The sequence below is a fragment of the Caretta caretta genome, chromosome 1 (genome assembly GCF_965140235.1).
Source record: "Caretta caretta isolate rCarCar2 chromosome 1, rCarCar1.hap1, whole genome shotgun sequence".
Lineage (NCBI taxonomy): Eukaryota > Metazoa > Chordata > Testudines > Cheloniidae > Caretta > Caretta caretta.
This window is the reverse complement of record NC_134206.1, coordinates 316,160,007-316,185,330: the sequence shown is the minus strand read 5'-3', so window position 1 is coordinate 316,185,330 and position 25,324 is coordinate 316,160,007. Positions and strand designations below refer to the sequence as shown.

General features: G+C 47.6%; 1 protein-coding gene across 2 annotated transcripts in view; it reads left to right on the top strand.

The window, feature by feature from the left end:
- The window catches only part of MOV10L1 (Mov10 like RNA helicase 1), an 84,422-nt gene that overhangs the window by 41,686 nt on the left and 17,412 nt on the right, over window positions 1-25,324 (top strand). For both annotated transcript variants that reach the window (XM_075124471.1, XM_048836842.2), the window contains exons 18-21: window positions 755-901; window positions 5,629-5,750; window positions 6,984-7,083; window positions 16,361-16,525. In XM_075124471.1, coding sequence (XP_074980572.1) covers window positions 755-901; window positions 5,629-5,750; window positions 6,984-7,083; window positions 16,361-16,525 — 534 coding nt within the window. The remainder of the gene's footprint in view (window positions 1-754; window positions 902-5,628; window positions 5,751-6,983; window positions 7,084-16,360; window positions 16,526-25,324) is intronic.

Here is a 25,324-nt window from a genome sequence, read left to right as displayed (position 1 = left end):
GGAGTGTGCGGGTCTGCAGGGCTCAGGGAAGAGGGCTGGGTGTGTGGGGGGGGGGGTCAGGCAGAAGGCTGGGGTCCTCACGGCAGGGGGGCTGGAGGGGATATGCCCCATTTCCCCAAGTCCCTGCTCCCGCTTCTTCTCCGCCTCCACCAGGAGCAGCGAGCACACTGACTCCGCTCCTCCCCCACCCCTTCCCCCTACCTCGCAAGGGCCATCAGCTGATCAGCCGGCAGGGAGGGAGGGATGGTGGGGTAGGAACCCAGCACGCTGTGGGAAGAGGCAGGGGAGCTGGCAGGACCAAGCTTCTGCCCCTTGCCCCCGTGGGAGGGGGCGGGGAACGGAGAAGAGTGGGCCGGGCCGGATTTTTAATGGCACGCTGCTGCCTGCCAGGACCCCGGCAGGCAGCAGTGTGCCATTAAAAATGGGCTCGCATGCCGTCTTTGGCACACGTGCCATAGGTTGCCGACCCCTGCACTAGGGCTTTAACCACCGCTTTAAAAGCACATACCCTGCATTCATGGTGTGTGTTTCAATCTGATGATGGTGATTGAATTTCCAGTCTAGGGAAAGATGTTTCCTTGAGTTTTGACTGAACTGCAACATGACGAATGTAGAAACATGACGAAGGTAGAAACATTCGTAATTGTATTCTGAATTATATTAAATATTTGAACTGTGTGCTTGCTTTATTTGTGATGAATGTAGCTTTTCCAAATGAAATGTTTTAAAAAGCTGCACTTTTTTTAAAATGCAGATACATTATACTTTACCAGACAGTCGAATTTTGGTCTGTGCACCATCCAACAGTGCAACGGATTTAGTTTGCTTACGACTGCATGATAGTAACCTCCTAAAACCAGGAGCTATGGTCAGAGTTAATGCTAGCTGCAGGTGTGAAGAGGTAAATTTTGTAAATCCTTTTTAATTAAAATACTAAAAAAAGAATGTATACTTTTAATCTTAAAATGTCACTCCTAGGACTTTCCTTTGTTTATTAGACTCACTGAGGAAAATAGTATTTATATTTTTAGGGTTAAAAATAATTCACTAGATAATCAATTGGCGAAAATACGTTAATTGTGGTAAATAGCTGGAATTTGTGCTAGAATTTGAGCCTAAACTTAAACTCCTTGTGTAACGCTTTTTTTTTCTGTAAGTAGGCCATTTATGTCAACGGGACTACTTCAAACAGTAAGATGCAACTCAGTGTGGAAAAGGGTGATGGAATTTGCTCCATAATGCATTGAGTTGTATGTATGTAACTGTGACGGGGTTCCTCTGGTGCAACCTGGACCGTGGGACCACTGAGCCCTTTGTCCTACCAGCCAGGGGTATCCCTCTCACACTGATGTTGTTGTTAAGCCACAAACCTCTGACAGGCGCTACATTTACACAGCCATCCACCGGCAGGGATGCACCCAATCAGGGCCATCCCGACCCATACGCAAAGTACGCAGCTGCATAGGGCACCAGGAAATTTGGGGCACCAAATTTCGTGGTGCCCTAAGCAGCTGCGTGCTGCTCCACTTCTTCTACATGGCCTCCGCCTGTTTCCACCCCACCCCCACTCCAGCTAGCTCTTCCCCTGAAGATGGCTACAGGGGTTGCGCTCCCTGCACTCACCAATGGCAGTAAGTAGAGCGACCCGGCCCCAACCTGCTCTGCTCCCCTGGCTCCCAGCCCTGCTGCTTGCGAGTGCAGAGGAGCAGTTCCCCCCCAAGCGTAGGAGCCAGAGGAGCAGAGCAGGCTGAGGCCAGGTCACGCCACTTCCCGCAGGAAGTAGCCAGCTTCGCCCCTGCAGAGGCCTGGAGCCAGCCCTCCCTCCCCCGCCCCGCCCCCACAGTAGTCTGGGTCCCCACACAGCCCCCACCCCCGCAGGGGGGCGGCTGCTTAGGGCATCAAAATGGCTAGAGACGGCCCTGCACCCAGCTGAGTTACATGAATGCTTTGCCAGCCACTGATGAACCAACAATAGAGAGGCTCCCCCCAGCTCCTCCCCAGCCTTGCTGCACCTCAGAACTGTACTGTCTTGCTCTGGTCAGAAGCCTGATCAGTGTAAGTTCATTACCCAGTCCACCCCTCCCTCGATGTGGAGAGGATACACACTAGCCTTTGTAAACTGAGCTGAGATTTCCCGAGCACTTCAAAAAAAGCACACTGTTTTAGGTAAAATATTAACTACAGAAAGATAAATTTTAAATGAATATAAAGAGCAAGCATAGAGATCCAAATTGGATACTTAAGAAACAAAAATAAATTGCAGTCTGAGTTTTACACACTAAACAGGATTTGAATCAAGCAGTGTCTCACCCTGACAGATGGTGCAAGCAGGTTACAGATCCTCAGCAGGTAGGCTGGAACTCGTTTCCAGCCTGGGACCAGCCTCCTCAGTTCAAAGTCTTTATCCACCAGACATTTCTTCTAGGTGTTGAGTTGAAGGGGGAGAGAGGTCCAGTAATGATGTCACTTCCCCTCTTTTATAGTTTCTTCCAGCTTGCTGCAAACATCTGTTTGTGATGTAGGGGTCTGCTACCATTGGTAAAGGAGTCTCCATTATTTACATGTTCTCTCTGAGAAGTCTCCATTGTATACAGTTCCTGAGATAGTGGATTCTGTCCTTGATGGGTGTTGATGAGCCATTAACTGCTGTCTGGTTAATCCATTGTTGTACCTGAAAGGCTGTTTGTGGGTGTTCCATCTTCAGAACATATTTCAGTAACACATACATGTCAAAACTTCATAACCTCACATACAGTGATAGCACATACAATCCAACAGGATATTAATGTTCAACAGATCAAGACTTTTAAAATGGTACCTCAGAAGGCATACTTTGTATGAAACGTACCTAATTATATGACAGTGGTGAATATGGGAGTTTCAGGGTGGCACTCTAAGGTACAGCATGTTCAGTGGTGGATTGCCCACAAGGCCCATGCCCAGGGGCCCTGCCTCCTGCTCCTCCTTTTCTACCCCCATTTCCTCGGCTAAGTTCCCTCTAAGCCGCACGGCAACCTATTAAGCGCTGTGCAGGCACTCAGGCTGCAGTGGGGACAGATGCCTCTCGCCCAGCCCCAGACCTGCTGCGGCAGGGGGAGGCGCCTCTCCCTACCAGCCCCGGATTAGCCGGGGCAGAGGCACCCCAACCCAGCCCTGGACCTGCTGCAGCTGGGGGAGAGGCACCCCTCCCCAGTCTGGTCCCAACCCAGCCCTGCTGCGACAGGGGGAAAGGCGCCTCTTCTCCTCCCTCATCCCCCCCCCCCCCCCCCGGGTGCTGCTGCAGGGAAAGAGCTGGGGGGAGTCCTCTCTTCCCACCATAGCCCTGGGGCAGCCTGGACCCCCAGCCGAAGCCCTCACCTCCCCGCACCCCAGCCCTTTGACCCAGCCCTGAGACCCTCATCCCCAGAGCCTGCACCTCCCTCTATCCCCGCACCTCCACATTCTGCCCCAGTCCTGAGCTCCCTCCCCCTCAGCCTCACCCCCGCCACATGAATTTTATGTGCACCAATATGGAGGATGTGTTGCTCTGCACCTGTGGGAAAAATTAGAGGGAACACTGCCCTCCAGGATCCCTCCACCCTGCTGCTCCTCTTCTCCTTGAGGCCTTGGGCAGGCTGGAAGACAGACCCTGGGATAGGGTGAGCATATACCCCTTCGCCCCCCCATCCCACGTGGAGCTGGTCCAAGCCCTTTTCCCCACCTCCTGTGCATAGCCGGTCCAAGACAGTAGTCCAAGTCCCCCTCTTGCCTCACGTAGGGCTGGCCTGAGCCCAACTGCTCACCACCTCCCCGAGCCCCTTTTTGGCAAAACTGGGCATTTGTCCCATTTGCTCTTGCCAACAAGTTTTGCCAAAAAAGTTGGGATATCCAGGACCAAAATGGGACATATGGTCACCTTAGGCTGGGGTCCCCAAACTTTTTCGGTCATGCTTCTGCCACCCACCCCCCCAACCACCCCGTCCCCTTGCAGGAGCAGGGGGCCAGAGGTGTGGCTGGGTGGCAGTCTCTCCCCACCCCACCCCCCCGTGGGGGCTGTCCTGGGCCCTACCATGCCCCCCACATATGTTCCTCTCTGCCCCCCTAGGGGGGTATGCCCCACAGTTTGGGGACAACTGCCCTAGGCTGAGGTAAGAGCTGCCCAGGGAGCCCAGAAAGCTGTGTGGATCCCTGGACCGTCCATTCTCCCTGGGTTGGGGACCGAGAACAGCCCCCAGCCCATGTCCCTGCCCCACGGGCACACCACCCAGTGCAGGTAGAGGGTCCAGGGTTCCCTACAGTGGCCCAGGTACCTTGGGCAGCTCTTACCATGGCCCAGCTTCCAGCTAGGCCAGGGGGCAGGGGCAGAGGTGAGGGGCCCAAATGTTCTTTGGGCCCAGGGCCCCAATAAAACTTAATCCGCCTCCTGAGAGTGTCACAGTAACATACACATCTATTTACTTATTTTAATAATTTCTTCGCTTACATTCAGAACACAGGAACATCCATACCAGAACAGACTAATGGTCTATCTGCAGTAGTGGGTATCCTGGTTTGAGTTGTGACTTACATTAGATGCCTAAAATCCTGCACCTCGCCATGCCCTGAAACAGAAGTAATGACAACCCTTGTCATCTTTGTCCTAAATAGTGATGCTGCTGATGGTTTTTTTTCCTGTATGAATTCTTCTTTTTAATTTTACTAAGTTTATTTGGTCAAATAATATGCAGCAGGAATTTTCCACTGTTCAATTATTCACTGCATTTTAAATACTTTTTTTTTGCGGGGGGTTGGCACTGTTTTTTTGGGTTGGCACTGTGTAGTTTTCATTTTGTCTTTTTAAGTTGGCTTTACTTTTTTTTTCCCCACCCTTTAATGTTGTGTCCCTGTGTTCCTGTTTTGTGTCACAGAGCAATTGATCTTTTCTTTGACAGTCATTATTTTATGTTCATCTCTTCTTAGGGCTTGTCCTTACATAGAGGGGTAATGTGCCCTTTGAGGGTATTATTTCTGAAGGGCATTAATGTGTTGAGCATTAATTGGTCCATGTGGACCCTGCTGGTATGCATAAAAGGTTCCCTAGTGTGCTTTAATGTTGTGCTCACTAGGGAACCTTTAGTGCATATCAGCAGGGTCTACACAGACCAATTAATGCACTATACATTAGTGCACTTCAGAAATCACACCACCCCAAAAACACATTACACCACCATGTAGACAAGCCCTTATTGTTTTCCAGACTAATGAAGTCTACATTTATTTACAAAGGGAGATATGGACTTTCTTTACAGCCCTTTTTGACCGTTTCTATTTGTGCTGTGTCCTGGTTGTACATATGTTAAGATTTGATCTTATAAAACTAAGAATAAAGAAAATACAATGTTATTTTTTGTAATAAAAATGTGCTTTATTTTGCACTCCTCCTTGTTTGGGCAAACTCAGGACCGAACTCCCCTCGAAGTGCATTGCTGGGTCCAATAAATACTTAAAGTACAGCTTCTAAAATAAAATCTTATTAAAATATTTTTGTACAGTTTTAAATATTTAGTGGTTTTGAACTTCAAGCTGGCCTGTATAATTTACACATCATGAGCTTGGTGTGTGGCAGTTTTATAAAAAATACTTGAGTAAATAAGTGTCTTCTGTTTGCAGACAGTCGGTGATACAGTAAAACTTTACTGCAAAGATGGTGAAGATATTTGGAAAGCATCACGGTTTAGGATAATAATTACCACATGTAGCAGTGCAGGAATGTTTTATCAAATAGGAGTAAGGTACTGTGGATGCATGTCATTAATAGCTTTGGACACTTGGGGCTATGAAATAAATATTTGGGGGTACTCTGCAAAGTAGTTTAATCTGTTTAAACCAGGCAACCGTTAACAAGTAGTAAAACATTGCATTCCCAGCTAAGCTTACAGCCATATTAAATTTTAGTTAGCCCTTCCAGCATAGTTGAACTATAAAATTATCTCAAACGACATTATTTTCAAAATACGTAATTTAAAGATCAAAATCCCATAAAAGTGAGAAGACTGTGTGGCACAATTGTGGTTTTGGTTTTTTCCCCCTCTCCTACAGCAGTGATTCTCTGGCAGTTATGTGTATTGCCAAGGACCAACTGTAATTGAAAGCATTTTAGGAGTTAACACTGTAGGTCATGCTGCACTTGGAAGTAAGAACATAAGAACGGTCATACTGGGTCAGACCAAACGTCCATCTAGCCCAGTATCCTGTCTTCTGACAGTGGTCAATGCCAAGTGCCCCAGAGGGAATGAACAGAACAGGTAATCAAGTGATCGGTTCCCTGTCGCTCATTCCCAGATTCTGGCAAACAGAAACTAGGGACACCATCCCTGCCCATCCTGGCTTATAGCCATTGATGCACCTATCTTCCATGAATTTATCTAGTTCTTTTATTAACCCTGTTATAGTCTTGGCCTTCACAACATCATCACAGGTAGTGCTGATTGGGTCATTTTTCAATTATTGCTGCTAAAGCACTTAGCTCCCTTGAAACCATAGGTGTGTCTCTGTTCTCCTTGCCGCTACCTGCACAACACATGCAATCCTGCTTAGCTTAAGAATTACTAGCACTGCTGTGCTGGAACACAACACAGAACATCAGCTCTAAACTAATGACATTCTCCAGCTTATATGGCGGGTGGGGGGCAAAGGGAGGGTGAGGAAAAGTGTCATTTCTGTGTCAACTTAAATTTTCTATTCTGACTAAGTTAAAGAAAACAGGAAATATTTCTGATATATATCTTTCAAAATACGTGACATCACAAATGAGGGCTAAGTTTACTAGGCTTTTGCTTTCTCCCCGGCAATATTATAAAGCTGTCAAGTGTTGAAATACCTCTCATGTTGAAGATGTGACTGCATATAGCACACATACTTGATCCTTGTAATTTTTTTCAGAATTATTTGACCAGGTCAACCACAGGGTGGCAGAATATACTAACCCTAAAACAGCTGTCTGAAGTGATTTTATTTAACTCTAGGCTTGGGCATTTCACACATGTATTTGTGGATGAAGCAGGACAGGCAAGTGAACCAGAATGCTTGATTCCGCTTGGGCTGATTTCAGAAGTTAATGGACAGGTATGTATCTTAATATATGTATGGTTTTGTTGTTGTTTTGTTTTTATTAAAGGGTTTTAGGCTTGCTTTCTTCACTTCCAGTAACAGCTTCCTATTTCTAACGCGATCACTTCATGGCTAGTGATAGGATAAGTTGCTATTTCCAAGAAATGAGCAGTTCTGGGAACTTGTATTAGTTTGTTAATAGTGTATTATATCATGTTGTAAATACATGTTGCCACTTAATTTGAAGCTCTTAAGTTTTAAACAAATGCTCTAATTTTCAGCATTTTGTACTCTTAAGTAATAGTTTTGAAGGGCATCTTCAAAACACTATCTTGCTAAAACATACTTGTTTTTCAAGATGTGTTGCTCATGAAATTCCATTCTAGGTATGCGCGCGCCCATGTGCATGGTCATCCGAGATTTTGCCTTAGCGTCATCTGTACGGCCAGCTCTGGTGCCCCCTTGAGTGCCACATTCATGCATCGGTATATTAGGTGCCGCTGGTCCTATGCCCTCTCAGTTCCTTCTTACCACCCGTGGTGGTTAGTCAGAGCGCCTTTCCTTGCATAGCAGGGCTAGCAGTTTCATCTCTTCTGACTTGAAGCTTTAGGGCCTTGTAAATAGTTTGTTATAGTAGTTAGTGTTAAGTACACTTCTATCCTGATATAACACGGGTTTGCATACAATGTGGTAAAGCTCTGACACGCTGCTCTGAGCAGTGTGTTAAGGGTGCCGGGCCAGGGCCAAGGGGTTGGATAAGGGGCAGAGGGTCTGAGGGGCGGTCAGGGGCTCCCCCCCAACCCCCAGGGTCTGGGAGGCAGGAGCTGTGGGTGGGGCACTTTTGGGGGCCCTGCAGTCCCAGAGCAGCCTGGGGGATTAGAGGGGTCCGGAAGCAGCCCACTCAGCTTCCCTGGCCCGAGCCATGTCGCTCGGGGGAGGGGGCTTGGGGGAAGGGATACCCCGGCGCACTCACTGGCAGCAGCGGAAGTGGAGCAGCCCGGCCCCAGCCTGCTCCACTCCGCCAGCTCCCAGCCGCAGTGCTCCACTTCCTGCCGCAGGTGAGTACGGGGAGCATCCTTTCCCCAACCTTCCTGCACTCGCCAGCGGCGGAAGCGGAGCACCACAGCTGGGAGGTGGTGGAGTGGAGCAGGCTGGGGCCACCTTTGCTCCACTTCCCGCCACTGCCGGTGAGTGCCTGTCACAGGCTGGGGGATGTGGATATAAGTCGGAGCAGTCCAGGGGCAGGGAGCAGAGGGGTTGAGTAGGGAGTGGGGTCCTGGGAGTGATTAAGGACGGGGGTCTCTGGAGGGGGCAGTTAGGGAACAAGGAACAGAGGGGCCCAAAGCAAGTTCAATATGACATGATCTCACCTATAACGTGGTGAGATTTTTTTTGTCTTCCGAGAACCGTGTTATATCGGGGTAGAGGTGTAGTTCTTAAGTGTATTTAGAAGTTAGTCCTAGCAGGGAGTTTGCCCCATGTGGGGCATGCCTCGGTCTCTGGGGTTTTAAGTCCTGCACAGACTGTAACAGGCCTATGCCTTTAAATGACCCCCACAGCAGCTGCCTCAAGTGCTTGGGGAATCACATGTGAAGGACAAGTGTCATATTTGTAAAAAAATTTTGACACAGGACTCAGAAAAAGCGGGATATTCACTTGGGGCTCTCCTCATGGAGGCTGCCCTTTGTCCAGCTTCTGAGCCGTCCCACCAAGACTCGCCTAGTACCTTGCTCTCGGTGTGCAGTGCACCCCCAGCACTGAACTCCGCCCAGCACCACTCCCAGTCACCAGTGCCCCAAGAGAAAACAAAGAAGCACGGCTTCCCAGTACTGAGCAAGAAGGGCCATGAGACATCTGGCAAAGGACTCAGTTGGGGCCACCTGGCCACTCTGGAGCCACGTGGATGTGCCTCCCTGGTCGGGGCCCTTACCCCTTAAAGGATCCACTACCGATTCCCAGGAGTGGTAGGGGACTCAAACTTGTGGCAGCATCAACGTCTTCCCAACCGAGAAAGTGCCGAGAGAGCAGAGGCCTCCGCCAGCACCACAGGAAACGGCAAAGGCTCCCCATGAGGGCAAGCCAGCTGCTAAGACCCCCTCGGGGGCAGTGGCACTCCACCAATCCCCTGAGACAAGGCAGTGCTCTCCTCCAAGCTGCAGATCTTCGGATCTGGGGTTCGCCCTCGGTCTCCAGCACAGCAATCGCAGTCCCTGCTGTTCAATGTGGATTGCATAAGGGGAGGCGCTAGTCTCTGTATTGCCAGCACCATTCATCCTCCCGCCAGTCATCCTCTCAGCGCAGATCTCAGTCGCCTGCCCTGTGGGGAGCACTCCCTGTCATGCCTCTGGTCCTCTCGATACCGACACCAACCCTCTCACTTCAGGCACCAGTCTCCAGCGGCAACCGTCAGCAGGCAGACGCGGGCGTCGATGGCCCACTGTGGTCACCAGAAGGGGGTTCCTCTGGCACAGAAGGGCAATTCAGCCCCTCGCCCAGACTCCACCAAAGTGATTGGGCTCTCAAGGCTGCGCTGATGTTGACAGTGCCACCTTGGCAGCATGGCCAATGGCCAGCACTGTAGCCTTATTGGAGTGCATGGGGCATGCCAATCATGACAATGCCCCCTTCGCATCGTTCATCTGCCACTGCCTCGGAGCAACAGCTGGCAGTACGGACAGCACCAGACTCAGTGCATGAGTCACACTCGGAGGTCAGGGTAGAGGAGGCTGCACCCACCCCTAAACCTCCTCAACAAGCTTCTCAAAAAGTTGAAAGGTTTCAGAATAACAACCGTGTTAGTCTGTATTCGCAAAAAGAAAAGGAGTACTTGTGGCACCTCAGAGACTAACCAATTTATTTGAGCATAGGCTTTCGTGGGCTACAGCTCACTTCATCGGATGCATACTGTGGAAAATACAGAAGATGTTTGTTTTTATACACACAAATCACGAAAAAATGGGTGTTTTCTCTCTCCCCACCCCACTCTCCTGCTGGTAACAGCTTATGTAAAGTGATCACTCTCCTTACAATGTGTATGATGATCAAGGTGGGCCATTTCCAGCACAAATCCAGGGTTTAACAAGAACGTCTGAGGAACAGTGCGGGGGAGGAAGGACTAAACAAGGGGAAATAGGTTACTTTTTATAATGACTCAACCATTCCTAGTCTCTATTCAAGCCTAAGTTAATTGTATCCAATTTTCAAATGAATTCCAGTTCAGCAGTCTCTCGCTGGAGTCTGGATTTGCAGTTTTTTTGTTGTAATATCACAACTTTCATGTCTGTAATCGCATGACCAGAGAGATTGAAGTGTTCTCCGACTGGTTTATGCATGTTATAATTCTTGACATCTGATTTGTGTCCATTTATTCTTTTACGTAGAGACTGTCCAGTTTGACCAATGTACATGGCAGAGGGGCATTGCTTGCACATGATGGCACATATCACATTGGTAGATGTGCAGGTGAACGAGCCTCTGATAGTGTGGCTGATGTTATTAGGCCCTGTGATGGTGTCCCCTGAATAGATATGTGGGCACAGTTGGCAGCGGGCTTTGTTGCAAGGATAGGTTCCTGGGTTAGTGGTTCTGTTGTGTGGTATGTGGTTGCTAGTGAGTATTCGCTTCAGGCTGGGGGGCTGTCTGTAGGCAAGGACTGGCCTGTCTCCCAAGATTTGTGAGTGTGTTGGGTCATCGTACCAAAAGGACTGACGGTAAAAAATCCATTACGATCTACATACCACACAGACTGTGCTGACAGCTTGTGCCACACGCTCTCAAAGAAACTGCGGAACCACCTGATCAACATCCTCTACAGCAAACAGGGAAAGATAAAGAATGAGCTCTCAAAAATGGATACTCTCATAAAAAACCAACCTTCCACGCAAACTTCCTCGTGGCTGGACTTTACTAAAACTAGACAAGCCATTTACAACACACACTTTGCTTCTCTACAAAAGAAAAAGGACACTAAACTTTCTAAACTACTACATGGCACAAGGGGCCACAGCAATGGTTCCCTCAACCCACCCAGCAATTTTGTTAATCTATCGAACTATACTCTTAGCCCAGCAGAAGCAGCTGTCCTGTCTCGGGGCCTCTCCTTCTGCCCCTCCACCCCCACAAACATGATACAGTTCTGTGGTGACCTAGAATCCTATTTTCGACGTCTCCGACTCAAGGAATATTTCCAACACACCTCTGAACAACATACTAATCCACAGAGACCTCCCTACCAACACTACAAAAAGAAGGATTCTAGGTGGGCTCCTCCTGAAGGTCGAGACAGCAGACTGGACTTCTACATAGAGTGCTTCCGCCAACGTGCATGGGCTGAAATTGTGGAAAAGCAGCCCCACAACCTCAGCCATGTGGAACACAATGCCATCCACAGCCTCAGAAACAACTCTGACATCATAATCAAAAAGGCTGACAAAGGAGGTGCTGTTGTCATCATGAATAGGTCGGAATATGAACAAGAGGCTGCTCGGCAGCTCTCCAACACCACTTTCTACAAGCCATTACCCTCTGATCCCTCTGAGAGTTACCAAAAGAAACTACAGCATTTGCTCAAGAAACTCCCTAAAAAAGCACAAGATCAAATCCGCACAGACATACCCCTGGAACCCCGACCTGGGATATTCTATCTACTACCCAAGATCCATAAACCTGGAAATCCTGGGCGCCCCATCATCTCAGGCATTGGCACCCTGACAGCAGGATTGTCTGGCTATGTAGACTCCCTCCTCAGGCCCTACGCTACCAGCACTCCCAGCTACCTTCGAGACACCACTGACTTCCTGGGGAAACTACAATCCATCAGTGATCTTCCTGAAAACACCATCCTGGCCACTATGGATGTAGAAGCCCTTTACACCAACATTCCACACAAAGATGGACTACAAGCCGTCAAGAACACTATCCCCGATAATGTCACAGCTAACCTGGTGGCTGAACTTTGTGACTTTGTCCTTACCCATAACTATTTCACATTTGGGGACAATGTATACCTTCAAATCAGTGGCACTGCTATGGGTACCCGCATGGCCCCACAGTATGCCAACATTTTTATGGCTGACTTAGAACAACGCTTCCTCAGCTCTCATCCCCTAACGCCCCTACACTACTTGCGCTATATTGGTGACATCTTCATCATCTGGACCCATGGAAAAGAAGCTCTTGAGGAGTTCCACCATGATTTCACCAGTTTCCATCCCACTATCAACCTCAGCCTGGTCGAGTCCACACAAGAGATCCACTTCCTGGACACTACAGTGCTAATAAACGATGGTCACATAAACACCACCCTATACCGGAAACCTACTGACCGCTATTCCTACCTACATGCCTCCAGCTTTCACCCTGACCACACCACGCTATCCATTGTCTACAGCCAAGCTCTGCGATACAACCGCATTTGCTCCAACCCCTCAGACAGAGACAAACACCTACAAGATCTCTCTCAAGCATTCTTACAACTACAGTACCCACCTGCTGAAGTGAAGAAACAGATCGATAGAGCCAGAAGAGTTCCCAGAAGTCACCTACTACAGGACAGGCCTAACAAAGAAAATAACAGAACGCCACTAGCCGTCACCTTCAGCCCCCAACTAAAACCCCTCCAACGCATTATCAAGGATCTGCAACCTATCCTGAAGGTTGATCACGCGATTACATACATGAAAGTTGTGATATTACAACAGAAAAACTTCAAATCCAGACTCCAGCGAGAGACTGACTTGGAATTCATTTGCAAATTGGATACAATTAACTTAGGTTACTTTTTATAATGACTCAACCATTCCCAGTCTCTATTCAAGCCTATTTCCCCTTGTTTATTCCTCCCTCCCCCCCCCCCCCCCCCGTTCCTCAGACGTTCTTGTTAAACCCTAGATTTGTGCTGGAAATGGCCCACCTTGATTATCATATACATTGTAAGGTGAGTGATCACTTTACATAAGCTATTACTAGCAGGAGAGTGGGGGGGGGAGAGAAAACCTTTTGTAGTGATAAACACCCATTTTTTCATGATTTGTGTGTATAAAAACAAACATCTTCTGTATTTTCCACAATATGCATCCGATGAAGTGAGCTGTAGCTCACGAAAGCTTATGCTCAAATAAATTGGTTAGTCTCTAAGGTGCCACAAGTACTCCTTTTCAAAAAGTTGAAGTTTCACATGGTCTCCCTGGCCACAATCATCCCTTCCCAGGTCACAGATGCTTCCTCCACTTCATAGTGGGTAGGCTCCATTTTTAATTCACAGTGCTACCCTTTGGCCTCTCATCGGCCCACAGGGTGTTCATATAATATATGGCGCCGTGGCTGCTTAGCTGAGATGCCGAGGGGTCCAGGTCTTTCCATATCTCAACAACTGGCTCATCAAGAGCAGGTCTCAGGAGCAAGTGCAGAGGATCCTCAATCTGGTGCATTCCACTTGCCACAACCTGGGCCTGTTAATAAACAAGAAAAAATCCATTTTAAGGCCAGTCCAACAAAGAGAGTTCATTGGGGCGGTTCTTGACTCCATGTGAGCCAGAGCCTTCCTTCCGTAAGCATGTTTTCAGGCCATGTCAGACTTGATCTCCCATGTAAAGAACCACCCGCTCACCATGGCTCACGCCTGTGGCTGTTGGGCCGCGTGTACATACGTGGTCAGCCATCCTCTGCTCCATCTCTGGAGCCTGCAAGCACGGCTGGCGTTGGTCTACATTCCTGACAGACGTGACCTGGACAGGGTAGTCAGGGTACCATACCACATCAGGCCTTCCCTGGGTTGGTGGTTGGACCCCGAATCTATGTTGGAGGGAGTCCCCTTTGTGACCCCATCCCCGTAGCTGACCCTGGTCTCCAGTGCTTCAGACCTGGGCTGGGGAGCCCACCTAGGCGAGCTGAGCACACAGGGTCACTGGTTGTGGGATGATCTGGCCCTCCATATAAACATCAGGGAGCTCAGAGCGGTTTGCCTGGCCTGCCAGGCATTCTTGCCCCACCTGAAGGACAAGGTGGTGCAGGTCCTGACAGACAACACTGCTGCGATGTGTTACATCATCAGGCAGGGCGCTGCCATGTCTTTGACTCTTTATCAAAAAGATCTCCACCTTTGGGATTTTTGTGTGTGTCATGCCATTCATCTGATAGCCACATACCTGCCTGGAACCAGGAACGTCCTGGCAGATCACCTCAGCAGGACTGTCTCCTCTCACCACAAGTAGTTGCTCCATCCGGAGGTGGTTAGCATAATCTTCCAGAGGTGGGGGACTTCCCAGGTGGGCCTGTTCGTGTCCAGGCAGAACAGAAAATGACACGTGTTCTGTTCAGTCTGGGAAACTGACGGGCTCCCTGCCAGACATCTTTCTCATTCTGTGGTTGGGAGCGCTGATGTATGCCTTCCCACTAGTGCCACTGATTCACAGAGTCCTTGTGAAGATCAGGCAAGACAAGGCAAAGGTTATCCTAATATCCCCCACGTGGCCTCGCCCAGCACTGGTTAGGCAAGTTACTGAGCCTTTTGGTAACCTCCCCACTGCAGCTGCCTCTCTGGCCGGATCTGCTGTGACAGAACCACAGCAGCCTTTTGCATCTGAACCTGGTGGCGCTGCACTTTATGGCTTGGCTACTACATGGCTAAGCATGGAAGAATAGGCATGCTTGACCCGTGTCCAGCTGGTCTTGCAGGGTAGCAGGAAACCCTCCACAAGAGCGACTTACCTGGCCAAATGGAAAGATTCACGTGTTGGGCCTCAGAATGGGTGTATTTGGGTCAAGCAGGCCCTGCTGCAGGAGATTCTGGATTATCTGCTGCACCTCAAACTCCAACATTTGTCCCTGTCATTGGTCAAGGTCCACCTGGTCGCTTTCTCGACTTTCCATCCTCTGTTTCAAGGCAGGTTGATCTTCATTCATGACATGGTAGTACAGTTTTTGAAAGGTCTGGAGTGTCTCTACCCGCATGTTTGAGACCCCATTCTCCCACTCCCCTGGACCTGAATCTCATGCTGTTGAGGCTCATGGGGTCTCCATTTGAGACTCTGACTTCCTGCTCTCTTCTGGAAGGTCTCGTTCCTGGTCACGATAATGTCAGCCCCCAGGGTGTCCGAGTTCAGGGTGCTTACTTCTGAGCCTCCCTATATGGTCTTCTACAAGGATAAGATCCAGCTGTGACTGCACTCAGCGTTTCTGCCCAAAGTTATTTCCCAGTTTCATACTGGCCAGGAGATGTACTTGCCCATCTTCTTTCCAAAACCTCATGTGTCAGATGAGAGTAGACTACATACCCTGGATGTCTGGAGGGTGCAGGCCTTCTGCATAGATAGAACAGGGCCGTTCTGTAAGTCAACACTGTTGCAGTGGCAGAACGAAAGGTCGCCCAGTGTCTGCTCAGAGAATTTCGTCCTGGATCACAGCCTGTATCCGCTACTGCTGTGATCTGGTGAAAGTGCCTCCGCTGGCAGTCGTGATGGCACACTCGACTAGGACACAAGCATCGTCAGTGGCCTTCCTGAGACAGGTAGCAATCCAAGAGATGTGTAGGGCCGCTACCTGCTCGTCTGTTCAAACGTTTCTCATTTTGCCCTTACCCAGCAAACTTGAGATGATGCTGGCTTTGGCAGAGCAGTGCTGTAAGCTACAAGACCACGAACTCTGAGCCCATCTCCTTTGATAACTGCTTGTAAGTCATCTAGAATTGAATCGACATGAGCAAGCACTTGAAGAAAAAACAGTTACCCACCTTTTTCGTAAATATTCGAGATGTGTTGCTTATGTCCATTCCATTACCCCTGCCCCTCTGTTGGAGTTGTCGGCAAGAAGGAACAGAGAGAGCGTAGGGCCAGTGGCGCCTGATATACGAACGCCTGAGCATGGCACTCCAGGGGGCGCCACAGCTGGCCCTTCAGATACTGCTAAGGCAAAACTAATGACCACACACATGGGCACATGCACACCTAGAATGGAATGGATATGAGCAACTCATCTCGAACAACAGTTACGAAAAAGGTGGGTAACTGTGTTTTTGGGGTTTTTTTTGTTTTTTTTCAGGTGCAAATAATTGTATCATATTTTATCTTTAAAAGAATAAAATTCTTGTAGATTTGTGCAATAAAGTCAGCCATCAAGTTAATCATTACTTTGCACCTTCCCTCCACACACTGAATAGTGTTAGCCATTTGAGAAAGAATGTCTACAGTATTGTAACAGCAGTTGATTTTTTTAATCCTTAGTTTTTTTAAAAAAATGTATTCATCTAACTTTGTGTCAGTTCTAATACAGAAGAGGGTTTTTACTTCTTCTGCAGATAGTGCTCGCTGGAGATCCAATGCAATTAGGACCAGTAATTAAATCTAGACTTGCAATGGCTTACGGATTAAATGTATCCATGCTGGAAAGACTAATGTCACAATCTCTATATCAGAGAAATAAGGATACTTTTGGTGCATATGGATCGTACAATCCTCTATTGGTAAGTTAAACTGCAGGGGTTTTTGTTTTTTAAGTGAGCTGCCCTAAGAAGAAAAAATACGTGGATGGGCGGAGGGAGGGAGTTTCACTTCTATTGTTGCTTTCTGATGTATAAAGAAAGGAGTACCAAGTTTGGTCTTCTGTGGTTTTGTTGGAAGACTTCAAGATTTCAAAGTGTGTATTGTGAGTTTTCTTGTACCTTATTTATTAAAGATTTAACATGTCTACCCCTTCAAAGATGGTTTTCCCCCTCAACTATGTGTTTAGACAGTGGAATAATATAAATGTTAGACAAAAAACAAAATGCTTAACGTTGACTTAAAATCCCTTCCCTTTCCCATTATCCACTGTGACAAAGCTCTGTCCTTGTCTCCGTGGGTCCTGCGTTTCCTGGCGGATTTTGCTAGCCTCAGAGGCTCACTGTGACCCTCCACGTAGCTCTTCTCTCTCTAGAGGCAAGGGTCACAGCCTGCTGAGCTATTTTCATCATAAGCCAGCAAGGGAGGTGAGGAGAAGCAACCCTCCCTCACACAGTCTCTGTTATCTCCCAGTCTCAGTGATTAATAGGGGAGGGAGGGAGCCCAGGCTCACCCTCTACTCTGAGTCCCAGCCCAGGGACCCTAATAGTAGCAGCTATGGTAGCTGACTTTTTGGAAATAGGACATGTAGAATTCCCTGGGCCACTTCCCCACAGCAGCCCCCGCTTCCTCAATATCTACTTCACCGTTACCTCAGGGCCTTCTTCCTTGTGCCTGAAATGGTTTGTACTGCTCTTTGCTCAATTCCTCCAACAGTGCAGCTTCCTCCTACAGCTCCTGACACGCGCCCAACTGACTAACTGGAAGCTTTTAACTAGTTTCACCCAGCCCCTAATTGGCTTTAGGTTTCCCAATCAACCTAGCTATCCTCCCTGCCTTCTGGAAAGATCTTAATTGGCCCCAGGTGTCGTAATTGACCTAGAGGAGCTGGCATTTACTTACCCTGGTACCAGGGATTTATTTAGTCTGGGGCCAATATATCTATCTCCCACTACTTTTCTATAGCCATCTGGCCTTGCCCCGTCACACCACCTTTCAGGGCTTGTCTCAATGAACACTTAATCGTGGCAAACTGGGATGTAAATCTACCCCGCAGTAGCCTGCTATGCACTGTGTGCATGTAGAAACTGCTGCTCACTAAAAGAAGTTCTTCGAGTGGTTGCACATTCCAATCGTGTGCTCACCCAGTGATTCCAAATAGTGATCACCCCACACACTCCCTTTTGTGCCTTGGCAAGGGACACATTAGGAGGGGTGCAATATCTGCCGTTTGCTCAAGAAAAGAACGCATATTTCCAGAGACGTGCCTGTTCAGCACCTCATGGAGCATGTGATGAGGACTGCCTCAGTCCCAAGGCCCTTGAGTAAACACCCTGCCACCCTTGTGCAGACTGCCGCTGTGGTTGTCTTGACAGACCTCTGGACTTGGAGAATATTCTTCACGGAGAAAGAAGGGTCAGCCTTTTGCTCCGGGGCCTACCGAAAAGAGGGGACATGACAGATAAGAATCCCTTGAAGTTGAAGAAATATCCTATTCAAAAAGGACTCAGAACATCACTGGAACTCTTTAGGTTCTCATGGTGGAGCTGGGCCATTGACCCATGTCTCCCTGATATCATGGATATCTGTACCATGCCGTCAACTCCGGTACCATCAGCAGGACAGCCATTAAGTCTCTGGATGCTGTTTCAGTACTGACAACTTTGCAAGCTTATGAGGCAGCAAAGGATTTGTTATGCATCTCCATTCCAGACTCTCCTGTGAAGCAGGAATCTATTGCACTGCAATTGCTTTTGTTGTCTCAGCTTCTGTGCAGAGACTGTTAGCAGTACTAGTATCTGTACAAGCTAATAAATATGGCGGGGACTCAGCATCTTTGTACTCTCTTTGGCAGCGGTACACAGCATGTCAGCACCAGTACATTCTTCAGCCCTGATACAAGAATGATCGTCAGAGTTGAGTACTGATTTACAGTTGATATTGTGGCACCAACTACAAGGTCTTTCTCAGCACAGATTCATGATGCCATACCTTTGCCGTTTCAGGGTGCCACTGCAGTATAGACTACCTTACTTAGGTACCGATGTTGGTCTCTTTATAATGGGCCACAGATAAGTCAGGTTGCCTAGTGGCCCCATCAGTCTTTGAACCTCCAATGACCACTGACTACTCAGGCAGCTCTTTGGAGTCTGTCTTGGAATATTCTGGTAATTTACCATCCCGTCCTTGGTGCAGTGAGTCTAGCAAGTTGTCTAGGCAGCCTCTGAAGGGCCTCAATGGTTCTGGGAGTGGGACCAATCATTCATCAGAGAGAGATCCTCAGGGCCTAGTAATTACTGGCTGCCCATGTCTTTTTGCTGACCCTCAGTAGCCTTTTTTGGCCTCTTGGGGTGCTTTGTGATCCCCCCCCCCAGATCTTTATCAGTGGCTCCATCTAGGGGAAGGTTGCCGAGCATCTGGCAGAGCAGCTTCCAGAGCTATCTAGGTTGGAAACATGCAGAGACACTGTTTCCCCTGAGCAGCCAATACTACGAGAGGAACTGTTTCCTGTTTGTTTCCCATCACAGGAGGATCTGTCATTTCTTGTTAACCTGTCTTCCTCCTTGCCCATTGACTCAATGACCCCTTGTCAAGGTTCCTCCCCCACTCTGAACTCTAGGGTACAGATGTGGGGACATGCATGAAAAACCTCCTAAGCTTATCTTTACCAGCTTAGGTCAAAACTTCCCCAAGGTACAAAATATTCCACCCGTTGTCCTTGGACTGGCCACTACCACCACCAAACTAATACTGGTTACTGGGGAAGAGCTGTTTGGACGCGTCTTTCCCCCCAAAATACTTCCCAAAACCTTGCACCCCACTTCCTGGACAAGGTTTAGTAAAAAGCCTCACCAATTTGCCTAGGTGACTACAGACCCAGACCCTTGGATCTTAAGAACAATGAACAATCCTCCCAACACTTGCACCCCCCCTTTCCTGGGAAATGTTGGATAAAAAGCCTCACCAATTTGCATAGGTGACCACAGACCCAAACCCTTGGATCTGAAAACAATGAAAAAGCATTCAGTTTCTTACAAGAAGACTTTTAATAAAAATAGAAGTAAATAGAAATAAAGAAATCCCCCCTGTAAAATCAGGATGGTAGATATCTTACAGGGTAATTAGATTAAAAAACATAGAGAACCCCTCTAGGCAAAACCTTAAGTTACAAAAAAGATAGACAGAAATAGTTATTCTATTCAGCACAATCCTTTTCTCAGCCATTTAAAGAAATCATAATCTAACACATACCTAGCTAGATTACTTACTAAAAGTTCTAAGACTCCATTCCTGGTCTATCTCCGGCAAAGACCGACTATAGACAGACACACAGACCCTTTGTTTCTCTCCCTCCTCCCAGCTTTTGAAAGTATCTTGTCTCCTCATTGGTCATTTTGGTCAGGTGCCAGCGAGGTTACCTTTAGCTTCTTAACCCTTTACAGGTGAGAGGAGCTTTCCCCTAGCCAGGAGGGATTTCAAAGGGGTTTACCCTTCCCTTTATATTTATGACACCCCTGGACTCTTCTTTTCTGATTCAACTTTCAGGAGTTGCTGAGAAGAATTATTGCAGCTTTGGGCATATAAGCTGAGCTTATTCGAGAGAAGTCACAGGCTTTTCGATATTCTACAAATGGCTGCCCCTGGAAGGGTAGCCCATCCAATTAATGAGACTCTTCTAGAGCTGGCAAAGACCTTGCAGCCCACATTGGCTTCCTTAGCTCCTACAGCTAAGCGTACAAACAATGCCTTGTTAAGATACCAGTCTTTGAGTGCTTTTATTCCCCATCCTGCCCCAAACTCCAGTAGTTATGGGTGCACCAGTGAAAGATCGTGTCAAGGGAGATTTAACTCAGCTCTCAAAGAAAAAGAGCCCAAGAGGCTTGATTTACTTGGGAGACAAATTTATTCCACCTCCTCTACAAATCTATATAGTGAACCAGCAGGTAGTGTTAGCTAAATATGACTTTGTAAACTGGGATACAAGGTCCATATTTACTGACAAACTACCAGAAGATGCAAGGGAAGAATTTAAGGCTTTCCTGAAGAAGGTTGCGTGGTCACCAAGATGTCATAGCAAGCACAGACTGGAATGACTGCAGCTTCTTCTAGAATGATAGCCTTTGCAATAACAATGAGGTGAGCCTCGTGGTTACAGAACTCGGGCATTGCTTCCGATATCCAGCAAGCTATAGAGGACCTCCCCATTTGATCATCTATTTTTGTTTTCAGACAAAACTGATGAAACTTTACATTCATTTAAAGACTCTCCTGCTACTCTTCATTCATTAGTGGTCTGTGCCCCAGCCTTCAAAAGCTGTTGGTAATGTTGCTGTGGGTGTCAATACTAACATCAGTATTACAAAGAGCCACCATACCAACTCCCAGCTCGACACAGCCAGCTCATCTTCAGTCAGTTACTAGGAAGGAACCCATATGACTTCTCTTTCAAGGACAGCAATACTCAGTGATCTTTCTGCCATTTCCCCCACACTGTTTGGGGACAGATTATCCCATTTCCTCATGCTTGGAAATCTAGAACAATGGACAAATGGGCCCTAAGCACTATGCACTAGGCTATTCTATCCAATTCCTGTCCACTTTGCTTTCTCACCAATCCCATCGCTTTCCAGGGACCCATCTCACAAGTCAGTGCTCCTTCAAGAAATTCAGACTGTTAGCTCTAAGGGCCATAGAGGAAATTCCCCTTTAACATCAGGGAAAGGGGTTTTATTCTCAGTACTTTCTCCACATGCAAAGGGGGAGGTCTGACACACATACTGAACCTTGAAATCTCAGCAAGTTCTTTAGGCATGTAAGATTTCACATAGTTCCCTAATGTCAGTCATTCTTTCCCTTGACCACAATAACTGGTTTGCTGCCTTTGATCTTATCTTCAGGCTGCTTACATACATGTGGCAGTACTGCCAAGTCACAGAATGTTTTTAAGACTTGTAATAGTGGGCCAACACTGTCAATACACAATACTTCCCTTTTAACCTGCTGTAGGCCCTGCATGTATACCCAAGTGCATGGCAGTAGTGGTGACCTACTTGAGGAGAAAGAGAATTCATGCCTTCTGAATGATTGGTTAGGACAAGGCAGGTCTGAACATCAGACCTGAACTCTTGCTGAACAGGAGACCATCTACATTAGTCCTGACGTGGAAAATTTGAATTAATTGGGGCTGTAACACTGTCTGCCGTGGTAGAAGAACATGAGTACCAACCTCAGGGCAGACTGTTAGGAACCAGGGCACAAACCCCAAATAGGCTAAGAGTTCCAACTTAAATTTCACCAACCAATATCAAGTAGAAACATCTCAAGTATTATACTGACCCTAACATGGAATCACAGACAATTCCCTTGGGTACTCTGACCTATCTCGCCACCCAGCCCTTACACCAAGAATCACCACTCTATTCAGATTACTCACAGTCCCAAAGCACTACTCACTTACCACAGGTCAGTTTCACCTTAGATCTAACACCAAAGACAACACTTACAGCCAATTCTATAATAAAGTATATAAAGATTCATGAAATATTAAAAGGAAATTACAAGGTTAAAGCAAGCAAACAGTCACATGCATGAATTACTCTTCAATTTTAAAAGGCAATATAGGCTTCTGTAATCAGCAAGCTCTATTTGAGCTTTAGGGCTAACTCAGGCTAAGCAGCTGGGGATCTCTTGCTATGCCTAGATACACCTTGCTGCCAATGCTCCCCCCAAGTCCAAACAGCATAGAGATACCTAGTTCCTTCTCTTGGGATTTTGAGCCCCTCCTGCCATGTGGTCTGAGCTGCAAACTCAGCCGATGGGAGGAATCCGCTTGCATGACTCATTGTCACAGGGAGGAGAGAAGAACAACAAAAGTCTTTTGTCCTCTTATTGACAGTACATACGGAAATTCCAGTTGCAACGTCCCACAATCTGGTATCGATGGACTTTTCCTTTGGGGAAGGGTGTGATACCTTCTGTTGAAGATCAGCTCTTCACACTAATTAATGTGTCTCTCCTGTCTGGTGATTTCCCAACTCACAATACAACTGCTCAAATATTACCTTTACAATATAGGCTATAGATGTTCTAAATGAGATTAATTCACATAGCTACTTGCAAGTATTCAATAAACTCTGAATACCAAATGCATGCTTACAATCTTAATACCTGTTTTACCAATGCTAACACATAAGTGAGCCAGACTGATTCCAGCTATGTATTTGTCAGTGTTCAATTGAAACATAGGGACCTTGGCATGAGAGGACACCTGATCTGCCAGTGTCACGGGGCCCTACTCCATTCTGCAAATTTGATGGCTTTTCTCTCTCTAGAGAAATCTCAGACCATTCACTAGTTGTACTTATCTCTTAAGTCAGACCCCACCGTCACAATCTAATGATGACTAAGGCTTTTAGGCCATATTGCCACATGTACTTGTGTGACCCAACATGCCTTGCTTCTCCTGTGCATCCTTCGAGCGTGGCTGAACTCAGTGTATCAACTGAAAAGACATCCCTTAGAACACTGGTACGGGTTTGTCCTGCAGTCCTATAGCCTCCAGAGTGGTGGATGGGTCAGAAGAACACATGCAAGGGCGTACCCTTTTCTTGCCCCCTTCAATTGTTACTGATGCTTTCCTCCTGATAGGGCAGGGTGCTTATCTAGAAGGGTTACAAACCTAAGAGTTAATATGGAGAATTGCCTCCTGCTCTATCTGTGTCCGCAAATTCTGCACGATTCAGAGGGCTTGCTGTGCTTTTCTGCCTCATGTAAAGAGCTTGTTGATCTAGAAGCTGACCAAATATACAGCCACAGTGTACTACCTAAACAGACTGGGACAGCATGATCTGATCAGCTTTGTCTAGAGGTGATAAATCTACGGGACTTTTGCATCAATGAAGGGGTTGCTCCCATTTCCACACACTTACCAAGTTCCCAGAATTAGTTGGCCAATCACCTCACCAGGAGACTTTCCCAAAATCACAAGTGGTCCCTGAAGAATAGTGTGCTCCGAACCAACTTTCAGGTCTGGGGTATTTCAGCATTTGACCTATTCACAACAAAAGACAAGAAGTGCCATCGGTTCGGTTCCATTCTGAGTGAGCCAGAGTACAGGTTTGCTAACCCAAACCTTTCTCTCAACATGGGGACTGAGCTTCATGTATGCATTGCCCCCATTCTGCTTATCCCACAGGTTATCCTGGCCTGGTCTTGTTTTACTTGGACAATAATTCTCATAATGCTATCTTGGTCAAGACAGTGCTGGATCTCTGATCTTCACAGTTTCTCAATTCAAACTCCATGTCATCTCTGTCTATTCTTCCAGGCCTACTGTACCAGCATCCTAGACCTACATTGCACCCAGATCCAAACAGTCTGTACCTCATGGTGTGACTGTTGAGTAGTTAGATCAAACAGAGAGACTGCTCAGTGGCAGTTCAGGAAATATTGCTTAATAGTAGAGAGCAGTCTACTAGATGCACTTTTTCTTCTTTGAGTTCTTGCTCGTATCCATTCCGTGCTCGGGGTGCATGCGTGCCACGTGCGCGGTTGCTGAAGATTTTTCCCTTAGGGGTATCCGTAGGACTGGCTCTAGTTGCCCCTGGAGTCACATGCAGATGCGTCGGTATAAGGGGTGCCGCCAACTCCACACCCTTACTGCCTGTGACGGTTACTTGGAATGATCCCTCTTGCTCTTGCAAGACTTCTTTCCCTTGGACTTTATAATAGTTTTTGCAGTTAGTTTATATAGTTCTTAGTAAGTGTTAGTGTATATAGGGTGAATAGTGGTCCCTGTTGTTGACAGATTTTCATACCAGGGCCTGGTCATGCCCCAGTCCCCGAGCTTCAAGCCGTGTGCCTCCTGCCGCAAGCCCATGCTAGAGAGTGACCCGCATTCTAGCAGTCTAAAGTGCCTCAGGGAAACTCACATTAAGGAGAAGTGCCAGATCTTCAGGAGCTTCAGCCCACATATTCAGAAATATAGACACATTTGTATGGAGGCAGCCCTCAGACTGGCCTAGGCGCCAAGCTGATCCAAATCAGCACTGAGCACTTCAGCTTCCCTGCAAAGGACTCCACCGGCACCATTCTCCATCCCTGGTGCCGAGGAAGAAGCATTAGAAACCGCGCACCAAGAGAGGGCGCTCTCCAGTTCCAAAGAGGGACAAGTGAGTCCCAGACAAGGACAAGGACAGGACAAGGAGTAATGGTCTCAAGTTGCAGTGGGGGAGGTTTAGGTTGGATATTAGGAAAAACTTTTTCACTAGGAGGGTGGTGAAACACTGGAATGCGTTGCCTAGGGAGGTGGTGGAATCTCCTTCCTTAGAAGTTTTTAAGGTCAGGCTTGACAAAGCCCTGGCTGGGATGATTTAATTGGGGATGGGTCCTGCTTTTGAGCAGGGGGTTGGACTAGATGACCTCCTGAGGTCCCTTCCAACCCTGATATTCTATGATTCTATGATTAAGTGGGGAGTGACTAATGCAATGAGACCCGTGCTGGGCCACTCGTCCTCCCTAGAGCCATTGTTGGCTCTGGCGACTCCACCTAGAGTGCTAAGTCCAGTCCACCTGCAACAGCAGGGGTAACTTCACCGTTTCACTCCAGGCAGTGTCAGGAATAAATCAGTGGGAACACAGCAATTCCATATGATGAAAGATTAATGTAAGTAAGCGTGCTCTATCTAAAACTGGAGTTTATTAGATTGGAACAGTATTGAGTA